General features: G+C 39.0%; 1 protein-coding gene across 8 annotated transcripts; it reads right to left on the bottom strand.

Moving 5' to 3' along the window:
* Positions 1 to 513: 513 nt before the first annotated feature.
* Positions 514 to 13,451, bottom strand: ranbp3b (RAN binding protein 3b). Of its 8 annotated transcripts, none has more exons than XM_034555113.1 (17): positions 13,224 to 13,448; positions 11,245 to 11,300; positions 11,050 to 11,086; positions 10,872 to 10,949; positions 10,692 to 10,763; positions 7,626 to 7,691; positions 7,323 to 7,415; positions 6,973 to 7,082; positions 6,507 to 6,617; positions 5,127 to 5,227; positions 4,946 to 5,021; positions 4,721 to 4,850; positions 3,649 to 3,773; positions 3,447 to 3,567; positions 2,694 to 2,836; positions 1,858 to 2,053; positions 514 to 1,656 (listed from the first exon to the last, which is right to left on the bottom strand). In XM_034555113.1, the coding sequence occupies exons 1-17, from the start codon at positions 13,243 to 13,245 to the stop codon at positions 1,613 to 1,615; spliced, it is 1,581 nt and encodes a 526-aa protein (XP_034411004.1). In that variant the 5' UTR covers positions 13,246 to 13,448; the 3' UTR covers positions 514 to 1,612. The 8 variants fall into 8 exon arrangements, with proteins under 8 accessions (XP_034411004.1, XP_034411005.1, XP_034411009.1 ...); XM_034555114.1 differs by having other exon boundaries at positions 4,754 to 4,850; XM_034555118.1 differs by lacking the exon at positions 7,323 to 7,415 and having other exon boundaries at positions 4,754 to 4,850; positions 13,224 to 13,451.
* Between the last annotated feature and the right edge of the window lie 839 nt (positions 13,452 to 14,290).

Genomic DNA, 14,290 nt, shown 5'->3' with positions numbered 1-14,290 from the left:
AGAATGCAACTTAAATAGAAGTTTCTGTAAATTTGTGAAATCACAGTGAAGAACACTTGTGATTAGGATTTATGAGGACAGATATGATTTATACGGACAACATTTAAGGTCCAAAATATGTTTTAGTGACTTTCTTTACATCGTCATCGATGGCGGCTATCACCAATACGAGTGACCACGGGAACAAAGATAAAGGAGTTTGGGGGTGGCAGCAGTTATGTTCCTAGTTTGAATGTATATGATTCAGTTGGATTATGCTTTTATAAATACATGAATCAAATATTCCTGACCTTGGGGGGGGGATGCATTCTTCACAAGCTAGTTTTGATGTTATTCCTGCCCCATAGATTCAACACAAATACAAAACAGATGAACCACGCTCCCTTTCTTAGATGTTTTGCTTAAATACATCTACAGGAGACAATGTCAAGTATATCATTCTACTGACGTGACGTGCTCTGAAATGCAGATCTTTCACATAAAAATCAGGTTTTAGAAGGAAATAAACCCAAATGTCAGTCCAAAATGGTTTATTTTGTAAAGGGGGTAGTTGGAGATGCGAAAACATGGTGCGCTACTAAATGATATATTAAAATGTACATGACATTCAAAGGGTATTAGAGTTATCACTCAGATTTTCCAAACATGAACTTAAGTCTTCATTCCAAATGACAGTGGATAAAAAGTTTGTATATCTTTAAAATAAAATAACACAGTAAACCCTTGGGATGCTGAAAAAGAAAAAAACAGTTACATGCAGAATGTAGACTGAAGCCAATTTTCTTAATTTGAAAAAAAAAAAAAAAAAACATTTAAAAAAAAAAAACCACAAGGTGAATGGCTAACATTAATTTAGAGATTTTGAGGTGAATCCTTCAGCTGTTTTGTCCTTACATCATTAACTCAGTTTTTTATTCTGTATAATATAGGTCAATAGGAAATATAAGAAACTGCTATTAATGACAACTTGAGTGGTCTTAGCTAGCCATTACAAACAGCACATACGCGTTGAGATGCCTGATGAAAATGACGATCCAAAATAAATTACATTTGCCAAAACGTAACGCACAGACTGGATGGGATGGAGAAACAGGAGGATGGCTGGACTCGATGTAGGAACAACTGACTGATGACTAGTCAAATACACTGAATGGAGCTCCTCTGGATGTGTGCCGTCCAGAGGTACGGCTGTAGAGTGAGTAAAAAGGTCCCAAAGTAGAAACTGCAGTCTTAACATGTGCCATACCTTAAAATGTAGAGGAAAACGCCCTTACACTCATCAATATGATGAGCAGAAAAGTCCCAAACCAAAGCTTTGAAGTCTTTATTTTTGCTATCGGGGAGAGGAAAAAAATACTCGAAAACAAAAATAAAACACAAAACAGGAAAGGGAGGGAAGAAACGACTCCAGATATTACGCTGACTGCAGAGAAGATGAACTGCACGAGTTGGGTGAGACACTCCGGCACAAGGGGTTATTTCCTGGAGCTAGACTTCTAATATCCAAAAGTACTGGTCTGGAGGACCCATGTTGGTCAAGGGGTGTCCATGGAGATGCCTACAGCGAAATGCTTTAACGGCAGCATGTTAGCAGGCTGTCCCAAGTGTGACGCTATGTGCTTCCTGCTGCCTGGCTCTCTCCTCCCTCTGAATTACCTGCAGAAAAGAAAGTGAGAGCAGGTTGACAAGTGCTTTGTATGCGAGTGGTCTAAATATTAACGTCACCAAATAAATTGCCTCTATGGTACCAACAAGCAAAAGGCAGCAATCAATCAAACACTCCAAATCATGACATTTAATTGGTTTAAAAGTAAGTAAAGTGTTGAAACATGCACACTAACAATAAATATCACTGACTCGTAGCAGGAGTGGAGGCTGAAGCTGAGGCAGAGGCATTGTCTTCCTCGTCGCTGTCATCTTCGTTGGACTGTGGTACCTCGGCATCGGGGATGGTTGTTGTGGGGGTCTCCGGCTCCTGGTCCGCCCTGCTCTTCAAGGCTAAGATACGGTGATGTAACGCTGCAGCCAGCTGACCTACGTCCTTAGAGCTACCCTAAAGAGTAGAGACACAGAGGGAGAGACTACTTAGCACAACTGAAAAGAAAAACATTCATACTTTTTTGAGATTAGCCATTCACTGGCAAACACCACACAATGCATGCCAGTTTGACTTGATCCCAACGTCACACACACATGGGCAACGATAACCTCACAAGATCTAAGTGGCCTGAATTGTCTGTGTAATTGTATTCTTTAACACTAGACTGTTGGCTATTAGTCTCTTTGTGTAATGAATGTTTAATTTAAAAACAAATCATGTGTCGTTGATAATAGTAATGCTTAAGTACCATTTATAAAAATGATAAGCTGAGTGTATTATAATGCAGAGATAAGATCAAAGGATAGAATACAATGCCAGATATACACATTACCACACAAATATTTAACAAATATAAATAAATCTGAACATGATCTGCAAACTACAAGTAGCCTACAGATGGGATCCAACAGGATGAAGCTACAACTTCCTGTCTATTCTTTTAAGGCAGTTGGAAACTGTCCGACTTAATCCAAGCTTCTTTTTAAAAAGAAAAAAATAAATCAAACTATTACAACCAAAACACATTAGAGTTTTGCATTTGAGTAGAAGTAAAATGAAAGAAATATTGCACAACTCTAGTATACATACATACCGATATTAGGAAGACCTTGACCCCCTGGTCCTCTGTGTCCATGGCAGTGATTCGTACACTCTTCTCGCTAGCTTTGTCCACCTGCATCTGGGCCCAAAGTTTAGTGTTGAGGATCAACCGGAGGCTGCCCTGGGTCCTCATCACTGGAAGAATTAAAAAAAAAAAAAAAAAACACACACACACAAAAGCAATGAAGGACAGATTCAAGTATTTTTTGTTTTTGCTATATAGAGTTCTTGTTATGAAAGAGAAAAGTGTCCTTTCTAAAATAACTTGAGGATGTTTGGCAATAATGTATTAAATTCAGTAATGTTGCACCTATGATCTGCAAGTGTTGCTTATTTTAAATTCTGATTATTTTCTATCGAAGCAGTTTCAAGATTCTGAAATTATATCTAAAGAAATGCATGACGGTGTTTTGTCTTCCATTATAGGTTTCTTTCTTTGATGACAAAAGACATCTTACTCTTTATTCCACCATCACACATGCTGTGTTGCCTGCTGTGTTTCACAGGGTTGAGTGCCCCCTTGTGTTCAATGTTAAGTATTGTAATACTTGAAAACCACCATTAGATTTTATGGAGTGTTATGTCCAAGTAATACCATATGTATCTTGCACAAATAATCAACTCACGAAGAAACATCAGCATTCAATATTGAAATTAAACCGTGCCCTAAACATTGAACCAGAAACAACTGTCAGATGTTTATTTCTTTTTTTAAACCCAAAGAAGTTTGCGAAGGTGTGTTTACCTAGACGAGACTGTAGCGTGCCGTCCTCTGTTGATGCCATGTCGTTGAGCCTCAGCAAACCTCGTCCTCTCTCTATCCACGACTGAGCAGTTTTCTCAAAAACATATAACTTGCATTGCGTCTGAAGTAAGAGGAAGAAAAAACTGAAATGTCTTGCTTTCGGCCACATTTATTCACTGCACGTGTTGAATCAACCTTCTACCTGTAAAACATTGCTTTCTGATTCCTCTCCAGTTTTGACGTCGACTTTCTCTAAGACGCACTTCTTGGCTGTGGCTTTGGTGTAAGCTGCTGCAGACTCCTCCAAAGACTCTGACACGCTATTCACTGGTGAGATCAAATACGGGGGTGAGAAATCTGCTGGAGCTAACGTTTGTTTTCCGAGATATTTTATCAAAAACTGATGCGTCAGTTTGAGAGTCTCCTCTCACTCCTATATCATTTTGCAGTGACACAAGCACAATATTCTGTAAAGTTTTGGACCATCTAGTGCCGACAGGTGATAATGAAAGGCTGCCTGGCACTCTGGCACTTAACACTGGAGCTGTACAGCTCACTTCCGATCATATGCAAAGAGTCATTTCAGCTTTCAGCTCATATTAAAGATATGCTATAACATGCAGAATGTCTTATCGTTGTCATTGGACAAAAATAATAGCCACTGCAACATACACTCAAACCACAAAAATGTATAAACAGTATTATGTCACTAGGTAATAACAATTTGTGTAAATGCATTGACCTTGGCTGTAAAGTACGAGTTCACGATTGATATCAAATAAGAAAAATGCCACTCTCTAAAGTAAATAATAATTAGTGTATCGAACCAGGTCATGCCATATTCAATCTTGCATTGGTAATGCAGTATTTTCCCCAAAACAAGCAGTTGTTATTTTCTAGCAATCTGAAGAAATTGTACTTCATGTCACACAAATGTGAAAAAAATTCACTAAAGCACCGTACTCCAGTATTTGCATTTGTTTTGAATAAACTATGTGCTGGGGAGTGTAGATAACATTGTAACTGCTAAAATTGTGGACCTCAATTCACAGATGTATTATTAAAACACTAGCTCCAACCTAAATTTGATGTAGGAAAAAAAAGACTTTACATAACATGTTAAATAGAAATATTTCCATAAAGATTTCTAAGATTATAATTGTAATGTCACATTTCTGTTGAACTGCATATTTGATAGCCTCAGGTCTTTCTTTTGTTGTTTGTAGTTATCACTCTAGTGCAGCCAAATCTATTAGTAGACAAGTTAAACAAACCTTTTTCTGATAATGAGTAAGGTTTGAGTTTACCCTTCTCTGGGGTGGTTTCCTGTGATGAGGGCTCTGAAGCAGGGGCCACTGAAACTTCTTTATTTTCCTCATTTGAGGACTCGCCCTTCGGGGGACTCTGAAAGCACAACAAAGATAATCATTTGAATTTGTTCAAAACTCAATCACCACAATTCTTTCAATATGGACGACTTACAGGTTGCACAAACTCACCAGAACTCGTTCAGACATGTTCTGCCCAAAAACAAATTTTGCCCCAGTGTCTGTACTGTTTGTGGCATTTTTTGAACTGAAAGGACAGGAAAGAAAAAAAAAAAAAAAAAAGTTGACAGAAGTTTAATATAGATGACGAGGAGTTGCCAAAAATACTCAAAGGAGGACACATTTTCATTACCTTGGGGTAGAGATGTACTGTAAGAAATAATTAGTGCCCTCGGATTGAGAGTCCAGTGGCACGCCATCCTTTGACTTGCCTTCTTTACTGTTCTCTTCCAACTAGAGAAGAAAAGTGTTACATTTGGAGTTATGCTTGAAGAAATGACGCAATATGTGAGAATGACTAAATCGTTCACAAATCCACATTAATGAAATTCCTGACTAACTTGCATCATAGCAAGCAAATTAACATCTAAAAATATTCCAGCCACAACGGTTCCAGACAGACTATGAAATGATAATGGACATTGTTCAAAGCACCACAGGAAATGCTCCTATGATCTGAATCTGGAACCACAAAACACTACAGAAAAGTCATAGCAAGGGAACTGAAATCATTGACATAGTGTTAGTTTAGAAATGTTCTTCAAGGACCAGTCTGAAGGACTTTGGGGGATTTATAGGTAGAAATGGAAAAAAAAGGAATACATGTGATTTCATTAGTGTATTATCACCGGAAACTAAGATTTTTGAGCTGCAGTACAAGAAAGATTTTTAAATTACAGAAGAGCATAAGGCAAAACTCCAACTATGTATAAAAACATAGAAAGAGTGCCATAACGAATGTCAATAACTTGTTTCAGGGTACCACAAAATGCGGGTTATAAGCCGATACTTTACCCCCCCCTCAACTTTGACACGGGCGGCTAATATAAGGATGCGGTTAATTTTAGGATCTATTTACACCATCGCTCATCCCCAGAAATAAACATGTCGAATACAAGACGTAACGCGTACGACGCAGCTTTTAAACTAAAGGCTATCGACGTGGCCATTGAAAAGGGAAACCGAAACACAAAGCGTTCAGAGGAAGAAAATGCCACTGGCCCGGACTAGAGGACTGGGTCAACACACAGAGAGCAGACGGCCGTGTTGATTGTGCAGTGTATCTTTGATGTTCAAACAGGGTTATTTTTGTATTGCTTTGTTCCGTTCATTACTGGTGGTCGTTTCGAGGGTTTGTTAGGTACCGCTAAATTCGCGGCGTATAACCTACGGTGGCTTGTTTAAGTTTTTTTTTGTAGATGCGGAGTATAAAAGGGTGCGCTTTATAAAGTCAAAATTAACTTTAGGTAAGTGGATTGCTGACCCACAAGTAAAAATTAAATAAAAACCATACCATTAAACCTACACTGGTCCTTTAGAAGTCACAAATATAAACATTAAATGTTGACTACAACAAGGCAACTAATTATTTGGAGTAACTACTCAACTGTGCAGAAAACCTCCTCTGTCTGCCACATTTAAATTAGCATATCTTTTTGTTCATCACACATTCTCCCCTCCGTTTGCACACTTACTGTGTAAACAGGTGTAAGAAAAATGGAAAATAACCCACCTTTGCTCTGTCTTTGATATTCTGTCCAAACACAAAAGATATTGCTACATCCGTCTCCTTCTCTCTTTCGTCTTTGTTACCACTTGCTCCATCTTCCTCATTTTCATGTTTCTGAAACGGGAACAAATAAAAACACCAGATAACTTCATATTTGTCTGTATTTCTATTTATACAATGCCAGTTCTAAATCAATGCAACATTGTTCTGAGTAAAAAACTAGCAACTTTTACTGACAAAGTTCCCTTGCAATACTAATAATTTTAATAGCTAATATTTGCATAACTTATGAGTAAGAGACTCAATTAACTTCCTCATTAAAGAGGAGCATGAAAATAACCCGAAATCTTCTGTAAAAACCTACAATGCAATAGTTCCCCCTTTCTTTCCAGTGCCTTAAACAAAGCCTGTACTGAACTATTTATCAATAACCCCTTGATTATAAAAGGCAGCTTTAGCCACTCCTCACCTGTGACCTGGCCAGGGAGGCTGAGTGCTCTGTGTTGTTCAAGAAGAGCGACTGTGGCAAAGTTCCCTCATCCAACGACTTTTTCACACCGTTAGTTCCACAGCTGGAATCTAAATGAACAGACAGAAAGGACAAAAATAATTCACTTTTTTTCTTCTTCTTTCTTTTACTTTTCAAAAGGATATTTAGCCCGTAAGCCACATGCCATAAAACACAGTATGCACTTGCACAATGCAAGTTATCAATATTCAAAGTTGAATGAATTATCAGACAAAGAAGATTTTAATGATATTTGAGAATGTTTTATAAGTATCAACTAATGAGTGCAGGTGACTCCAAGCTGCACTCACTGGACTCTATATGTGATTTAGAGGGCGGTGCCTGAAGAACTGCAGGGCGGAGGACACTGCGTTGCTGCTCCTTGGGTTTCTGACTTGGGACGCCTGCAACAGAGCCAACTTGTCTCATACTTTTTGAACACAATGAGAAGTTCTGGGTCTACATGTTCAAGTCTAGATCTACCATTTCCATTTCTAAGAGGGGTCATATAAAAAGGGTGCAAGTCTGGGTTCATGTTCAAGTCTTTTTTCCATTTCCATCAAGTCAGTGTGAGAAATGCTACACAATAAATGCTAAAAATCTCAAACACCAACCTGAACTTGGTGCCTGTCCATGTATGAGAGTTGGTGGCTTTAAACGAAATCCCACAGGCTTCTCCTCTGGTGAGACGGAGCAAAGGAGAAGGAAGAAATTAAAACAATATCTAATACAATTAATTAACTGTATGCTCCTTCTGTTTGTGCAACTTTCTAACCTCTGAGCTTGTTGCCACAACTGTCCTTGTAAAACCTTTAAGTTGTGTTGCAACCAATTCCTGTGCAGTAACATGGCAAGCTCTAGGATCTCTGATCTATTTCTCTCTATCTCAGTGGCTTTATTAATTTGACATGACTTGGCTCTCATCCCTGTTAAAGCAGAAATCATTTGTAAAAACTGCATCTTTTCCCCCAACATTTACGAGATCCGCTTGTGTCGAGTGAACATTCAACCCAGGCCTTGTTTTCATTTGACTAACCAGGATAATTCTGGAGGAGACGGACAACTATGCAATGGACAAAGGCAACAAAAAAGCATTAAAGTTCAATTTAATAAAATTAGCAAAACAACTAGTACAGTGGACCTGCCATACTTAATGTAGTTCTTTATGCAAGTAGTTTACACAACCAAACAGTGTTTAATTTGTATTCGTCTTTTCTTTCAGTTCCAAATGAGTGCTTTATGCAATATTCTGAAAACAGCCATTAGGTATGGCCTGTTTGTTTGCTCAAGTGGATACCCCATCCCCTCTGTAAAGCTGTGTCATCTGGTGACATCGTCCCTGCCAACTCTTAACACTTGGTGGCTGGTGATAAGAATTAAACAAAGCAAAACATTTTACGACATTATTGCTTTAAAATAATTCACAAAAACACATGTTACAAGTCCCACTGTGGTCATAGTTACAGAAATAGTCTGACTTACAGACATTGTATGTTGTTGTATTGCCCCTGCTGAAACGCAGCTGAGGAGATCGATCTACAGTCTGAACAAAGCCAGGTATTTTATCCATTTCTGGTATGTGTAGTCAAACCTGGCTAATGAAGCTGATCCTGATAATTTCACCAACAGTGCGATTAGTTTTGCATTACTCCCTCCAATGAAATGCACATGGTGAACTATAACAACTATTCTGTGAAGATGTGAACAGCACGCTACCAACTGCAATCTGATAAATAGTGTGTTTGAACCACAGGGATACCAAACCTCAGCAAATGGTCTGCACAAACATGGACCTGAGACCTGAACATGTACATTTAACCTAAGCTGCCGACTGGCACAGACACATTTAAAAACATAATCTTAAATTATATTTTATTTATTTTTGAAAACAAGAAAGCCTTTCTCTCAAATACAAAATAATTAATCCGAGAAGTCATTATATATGTACGGTCTATACACAATAAGGCACATCCGCCCACGAGCACCAAACATACCTGTCTTGTAAGACATTCCACTGACAAGTTCAGTGGCACTACACAAACAGCAGCCAATTTCCAGCTCATGACACGGACTATAATAAACCCTGTGCCGTTAGCTATATTGAGCTCAACTTTATTACAATATTGGGGTCATCATTTTTGCTAAAGCTGACAAATGCATTGAAGCTTTGACCAATGCCATGATATAGGCTTCCAAATCAGTATTTGACTAGATTTGTTGTTTGCTTTTTACCCCAAAAATCCCAAATAGCACATGAAATAAGGAATAGTAATCCCACATTAATCGTAATGCATCAACATTATTAAATATGAGTTATGCCTTAACGGATGGCGCTGTTTATGTGTATGTTTGCTGCTGAAACACAGCGGCGGAGATTGACAGTCTGAACAATGCCAGGTATTTTATTTTAGGCCTATATTTTGGCATAGGCTACAGTTGATCTATTTATCAATATGTTTATAGGCCTTTCAATTATTTTTATGGGCCAACGCTGTAATTTGTTTCATGTGATTAATGCATATTTTGTTTAAATAAATAAGACAATCATTGAAATCCGTTTTTTTGTCCACATCTTACATAAGACAATAAAATTAAAATAAAGTACAATAGATGAGGAAAAAGTTTGCCAACTTGTGTTGTCGCCGTCTTTCCCCCTCACACCGCTGCTTTAATGCATAGGCTTAGGGGGCGCCAGCCCGTTGGCCACAACAGGATGCGCTGTGTGTAAAGACGCAACGGCAGCACCTACACATAATGTCACAAGAGGATAAAAACACTTTCTAGAAGCTGTACAATCTGAATGAGATCCGTTTCTCTTACAACCCGAGTGAATAGTTGTAAGAAGAGGGGGGTTCTCTTCCTCCCTCTCTTTTCGGTACAGCCCTAGTACCTGCATGGTGATAGTTCTTTATAGGTCATAATGGTCCCACCTCTGAATTGCAGGGGGATTTTGAAAAGCCTCTCTCTAGTAGCAAGTTCTATTCCATCTTACTAATAATAAGCTTACTAGACAAATGCAACAAATAGGCTTCACCTCCCCTTGCTAGGTGTTGCATGTTCTTTTTGCAACACATGACACAAACTGATACAAACCATTTGCGCAGCTGTAGACAATAAAGAAGGAGGACCAAATTCTTGCAAAAATAACCAAACCTCAACCAGAAGCTAAAAGCAACGACTTGAACTGCTACAGAGATGTAACTTGACTGCACTGATCTGGCACATTAAGTTTCTTCCATTTTAGTCATTCTAAAAGATAAATACCACATGTAAAAGAGGCAATTCAGGGAAAATGTCTAGTTCTACATTCGCTCATCAAACCATGAATAATACCAGACCTACACAGCAGATACTTGAAGGGATCCTTCTAAAATTGCCACATGCAAGATAACTAGAGTTGTTCAGAGTGAATGGAGTGCGTTTGCAGGCAGGGAATACACACACAACTTCACTGAGATCTAATTTACAACTATTGATGTGACAATGTTAGAAAATATAAACACATGGTCAAAGAGTATTTCTGACATAGCAAAAGTTATCATTTAGCAATTAATTTATTGTGTTTGTAGCCCCAAACTGTGAAGAAAAAAAAATACATGCGTAACCTCTGAAACTAATACTTCTACTGCAGGGGGGCTTTAAGCGGTGAAGATAAACTAATGGTGGTCTAGATGCCTCACCTGGCTCAGAGTCAGAGTTCCCAGTTGGAGACTGGCAGAAACTTGAGGGCATGAATACATTGTTCTTGGGAACTGCAAAGTAGCGAACAAGCATTGCACTCAGCATACAAATCAATGTGTACACCACAAGCAAAAAACAAGGGGAAAAAAATGCTCTGCTTAGTCACCACATGCCCTTACCAGAATGTGGGGGTGGGAACGATGACGTCCTTTCCCTTTTCACAGGGGGGCAATAGCTTCCCTCGTCTTTATCTGAATCTGAAAATGGTAAGAAAATAGGAAAATTATTGCAATTTGAAAAAATAACGATAAAGATAATATGAACAACGTTTGAGGCTAGTTTGGACATTAGATTTACCTTCCCCATCCTCTGCACTTGAGCCCTCCGCAGATCGCTGGAAGAGAAGTGAAAGATTTGAGCTTAACAACTCTTCTGCATTGTGTGCTTTACAAGAATGCCGCCCACTGAATGTCAGTATTTAAATAAAGTCCCCAAATGTATTAAATATGGCTTCAACCTCAATAGATACTTGAACAACATAGAGACACTTACCTTCTGTGCTTTATCTTTTTGGAAAACAAACACAGGTGGCGCTATGGCAGGCTTGTCTGTTAAGAGAAGATGTAGGCTAGTTATCCAAGCACTAACGTAAACAACGCAAGTCTCTTTGAGTCTTCTTCATGGTATAGAGAACAAAATAGCTTGATTATCCTCTTAAAAGCAGTGACAGTACGAGTGTTGATAAAGCTAGAAGGCTGTGTGCATTGGTACTAATCAGCATAATCACCTAGCACTAAATCAAACACCAAAATTCAATGCACAGTAATACATTAAAATTAATTAACATATATGTTACCAAAAGCTGGCAAGGTGCACTTAGGCATCCTGATGGTCTGCAAAAGTTACGGTTCACAAACTTACAGTGTCTGCCTTGAAGAGTGGTAAAACACAACTGTTCAGTTTATTTATGTCAGATTTGGCTGGTTCATAAAAAAAATGTAAAAGAGGAAGTGACAAAAATACAATTCTATAATGCTGAACAATCAAATTTCAGTCAATATCAGTGAGTCAAAAGAAAGCAACTCTTAATAATACTAGTTAGTCATGCAATCCTTTAAGGCGTAGGCCTACCAGTAAGAATACATGACATTATGTTGACCTAAACAATATCAACCAATGACGTAAATACCAATGCATCACAAAGTCATCAGTCATTACACAAGGCCAAACAAACTGTAGCTACTTTTGAAATCAAAAAGGAGATTTCATTCAGCTCACCGACAACGACTTTGTTGCTGCTATAAGCCATCATCATATCTTACCAAGAATAGCAATAGCATAATCTGATGCCACCTCAGGCCACTTAACAAGTCTACCTTCACACTGTAACCTTTGTAAGATGTCTAATCCTATAACGTTAACAGACAAAGGTTTTCCTCTGTCTGGGTTGGGCCTATAACACTGAGCAGGTGTAGCATCGTTGTGAGCCTTGTCGGTGTATAAATGCATGCGGTAATAGCCATATAGCCCACAGCACATTGCCAGGATTGTCTACCGGTCCAACATTCACCATCACAAACGATCATGGCTGATAGTAGCCGTTTATGCATGAAACACGTTTAATCGCAGACAACCGGGAAATGTTGTGTGACCTATATTAACGTCCAGCGTTGTATCCGACTGCGGCTTGCAGTCAGATAACGTTATGTTAGCTTCTGAATGTAAACATGCAGTCATGCAACACTGATATTCAGTGAAAATTCAAGAAGCCCGGCTTGTGTTAACCAGCTAGCATTTACACTGCCAGCAAATAGTCGGTGCCATTGGTTGTTCCCCAAAGCCCCGAGCGCAGCATAGCTTACTGGCTATTAGTTATTAGCTTGCTAATGCGCTCCATCCCGCATGAGTCATCTTGGCTGACAAGCAATGACACCAAAAAGCCCTCTGCATTCACCCAACAGCCCAACACAATGATGAGCATATCTGAGCGGAATACATTAGTATATAAAAAGGAAGCGCCACGATTGCGCCAAAGCATCTTAGCTCGTTTTTCTCTACGCGCCTAAATGAACGTACGGCAGTCCTGCAATTGAGTGCTAATTGCGTTAAACCAGGAGAATGTCGTAACGCTGAGCGTTGGTATCAACAGAAACATCACCCTGTTTAGCGTTTGCCTATCAAGCTTTATTTATTTCCACATTGGATGTTTTAAGCTCACCACAAATGGCAAAACATACTGCCTATAAATAGCCGGGTGCTAGCGTGAGGAGGTAAGCCAGCTCGTTGCAGGCATCATTCGAGGGCGTTCTGAGGCATTCCAGGTATTACCCGTAGCCCGGCCATTAGCATCGTTAGCCTGCCTGCTAACGTTGTAGTCTTGCAAACGCCGCGAAGCTATAATTCACCAGAATTCACTATTAACACGCGGCCGAGCCCCGTCATTTCAGATATCAAATATGCTAACAATGTATGGGCATCGTTTGTGGCTGCCCAGTAGCTGTATTGTTTTTCTCATACTGCCACTTACTCACCTTCGTTTGCCAAGTCCGCCATTTTACTTCGACGCTCACACACCCACAACCCACCGCGCAGATAATACAAGTTGAAGCAGAAATGTTTTCACTCGAGGGGAGCACATTGAACGCGACCCCCTGCCTCCTCCCTTGCCCTCTCATGTGCCCGCCAGTAAACCGCAAAGAAAAAACTCACTGTCACATGAATGTCACTATGTTTATGTTTTGAATGGACCACATGTTTAAACCTACGCTAAATAACCACTTAAAGTTTGCCTGAATAGTGTATCCTGCTATTACAGGAACTACCCAGACCCCTATAGAAATAGTTTACGGTTTACCATACTGGTGATGACACAAATTAAAAAGGTGTTTCCCAGAAACCCCAAATCAAAAACTCAGTAAAGAGCATGGCCAGTTACACAGAATATAAATCAATAAATATGGGGCCACATTTCATGATCTTCAACAGTGGATGTAGTTTGTTGCGTTGTCACGGAGACATTTGCCATCACAATGATTGACATAACATTTTTTTTTTTAAATTATAGAGCGCCAAGGCCTTGACTGATAAACAAAGGAGGACAGCGCTCAACAAAGCCAAAAAAGTTTCAGCAGATAAGAACTCCTAGTCAGATGTATCAGAGGAAGGGAGTCAGAAGGTGAGAGATATTAAAACAACTGTGGAGAAATGGTTTTCACAATAGTTTCTTCTTAAACCCTTCCTACATTGAGTTTTTTTTTCTTGACACATTTACCTTTCCAGTTTCAGCAAAAGCTCAAACGTGTTGTAAGTGTGGTCGTATCAGCCAATATAATGTCAAGGTAAACATACAAGACATAGTTCACATTTCATGGACTCAGATCATGTCTCATCATGTTCACATGTATTCCCACAGTGGCGCAGTGCTCCCTCACAGTGAGAAAGTTAATGGGCTATTCCTTTCTTTTACAACGATAACAAAACAAACAGACATGGTGATTATATTTATTATGAAAATAAAGTAAAGGAATTTAAACCAAAACTAAAGTTCTTGGATATGCTTTGGTAAATTGTCTGCAGTAACTTCAAGAATGAGTCATTT

The sequence above is a fragment of the Cyclopterus lumpus genome, chromosome 17 (assembly GCF_009769545.1).
Source record: "Cyclopterus lumpus isolate fCycLum1 chromosome 17, fCycLum1.pri, whole genome shotgun sequence".
NCBI classification, from domain to species: Eukaryota; Metazoa; Chordata; class Actinopteri; order Perciformes; family Cyclopteridae; genus Cyclopterus; species Cyclopterus lumpus.
The sequence above is the reverse complement of the archived record's forward strand: the minus strand, read 5'-3'. Positions and strand labels throughout refer to the sequence as shown.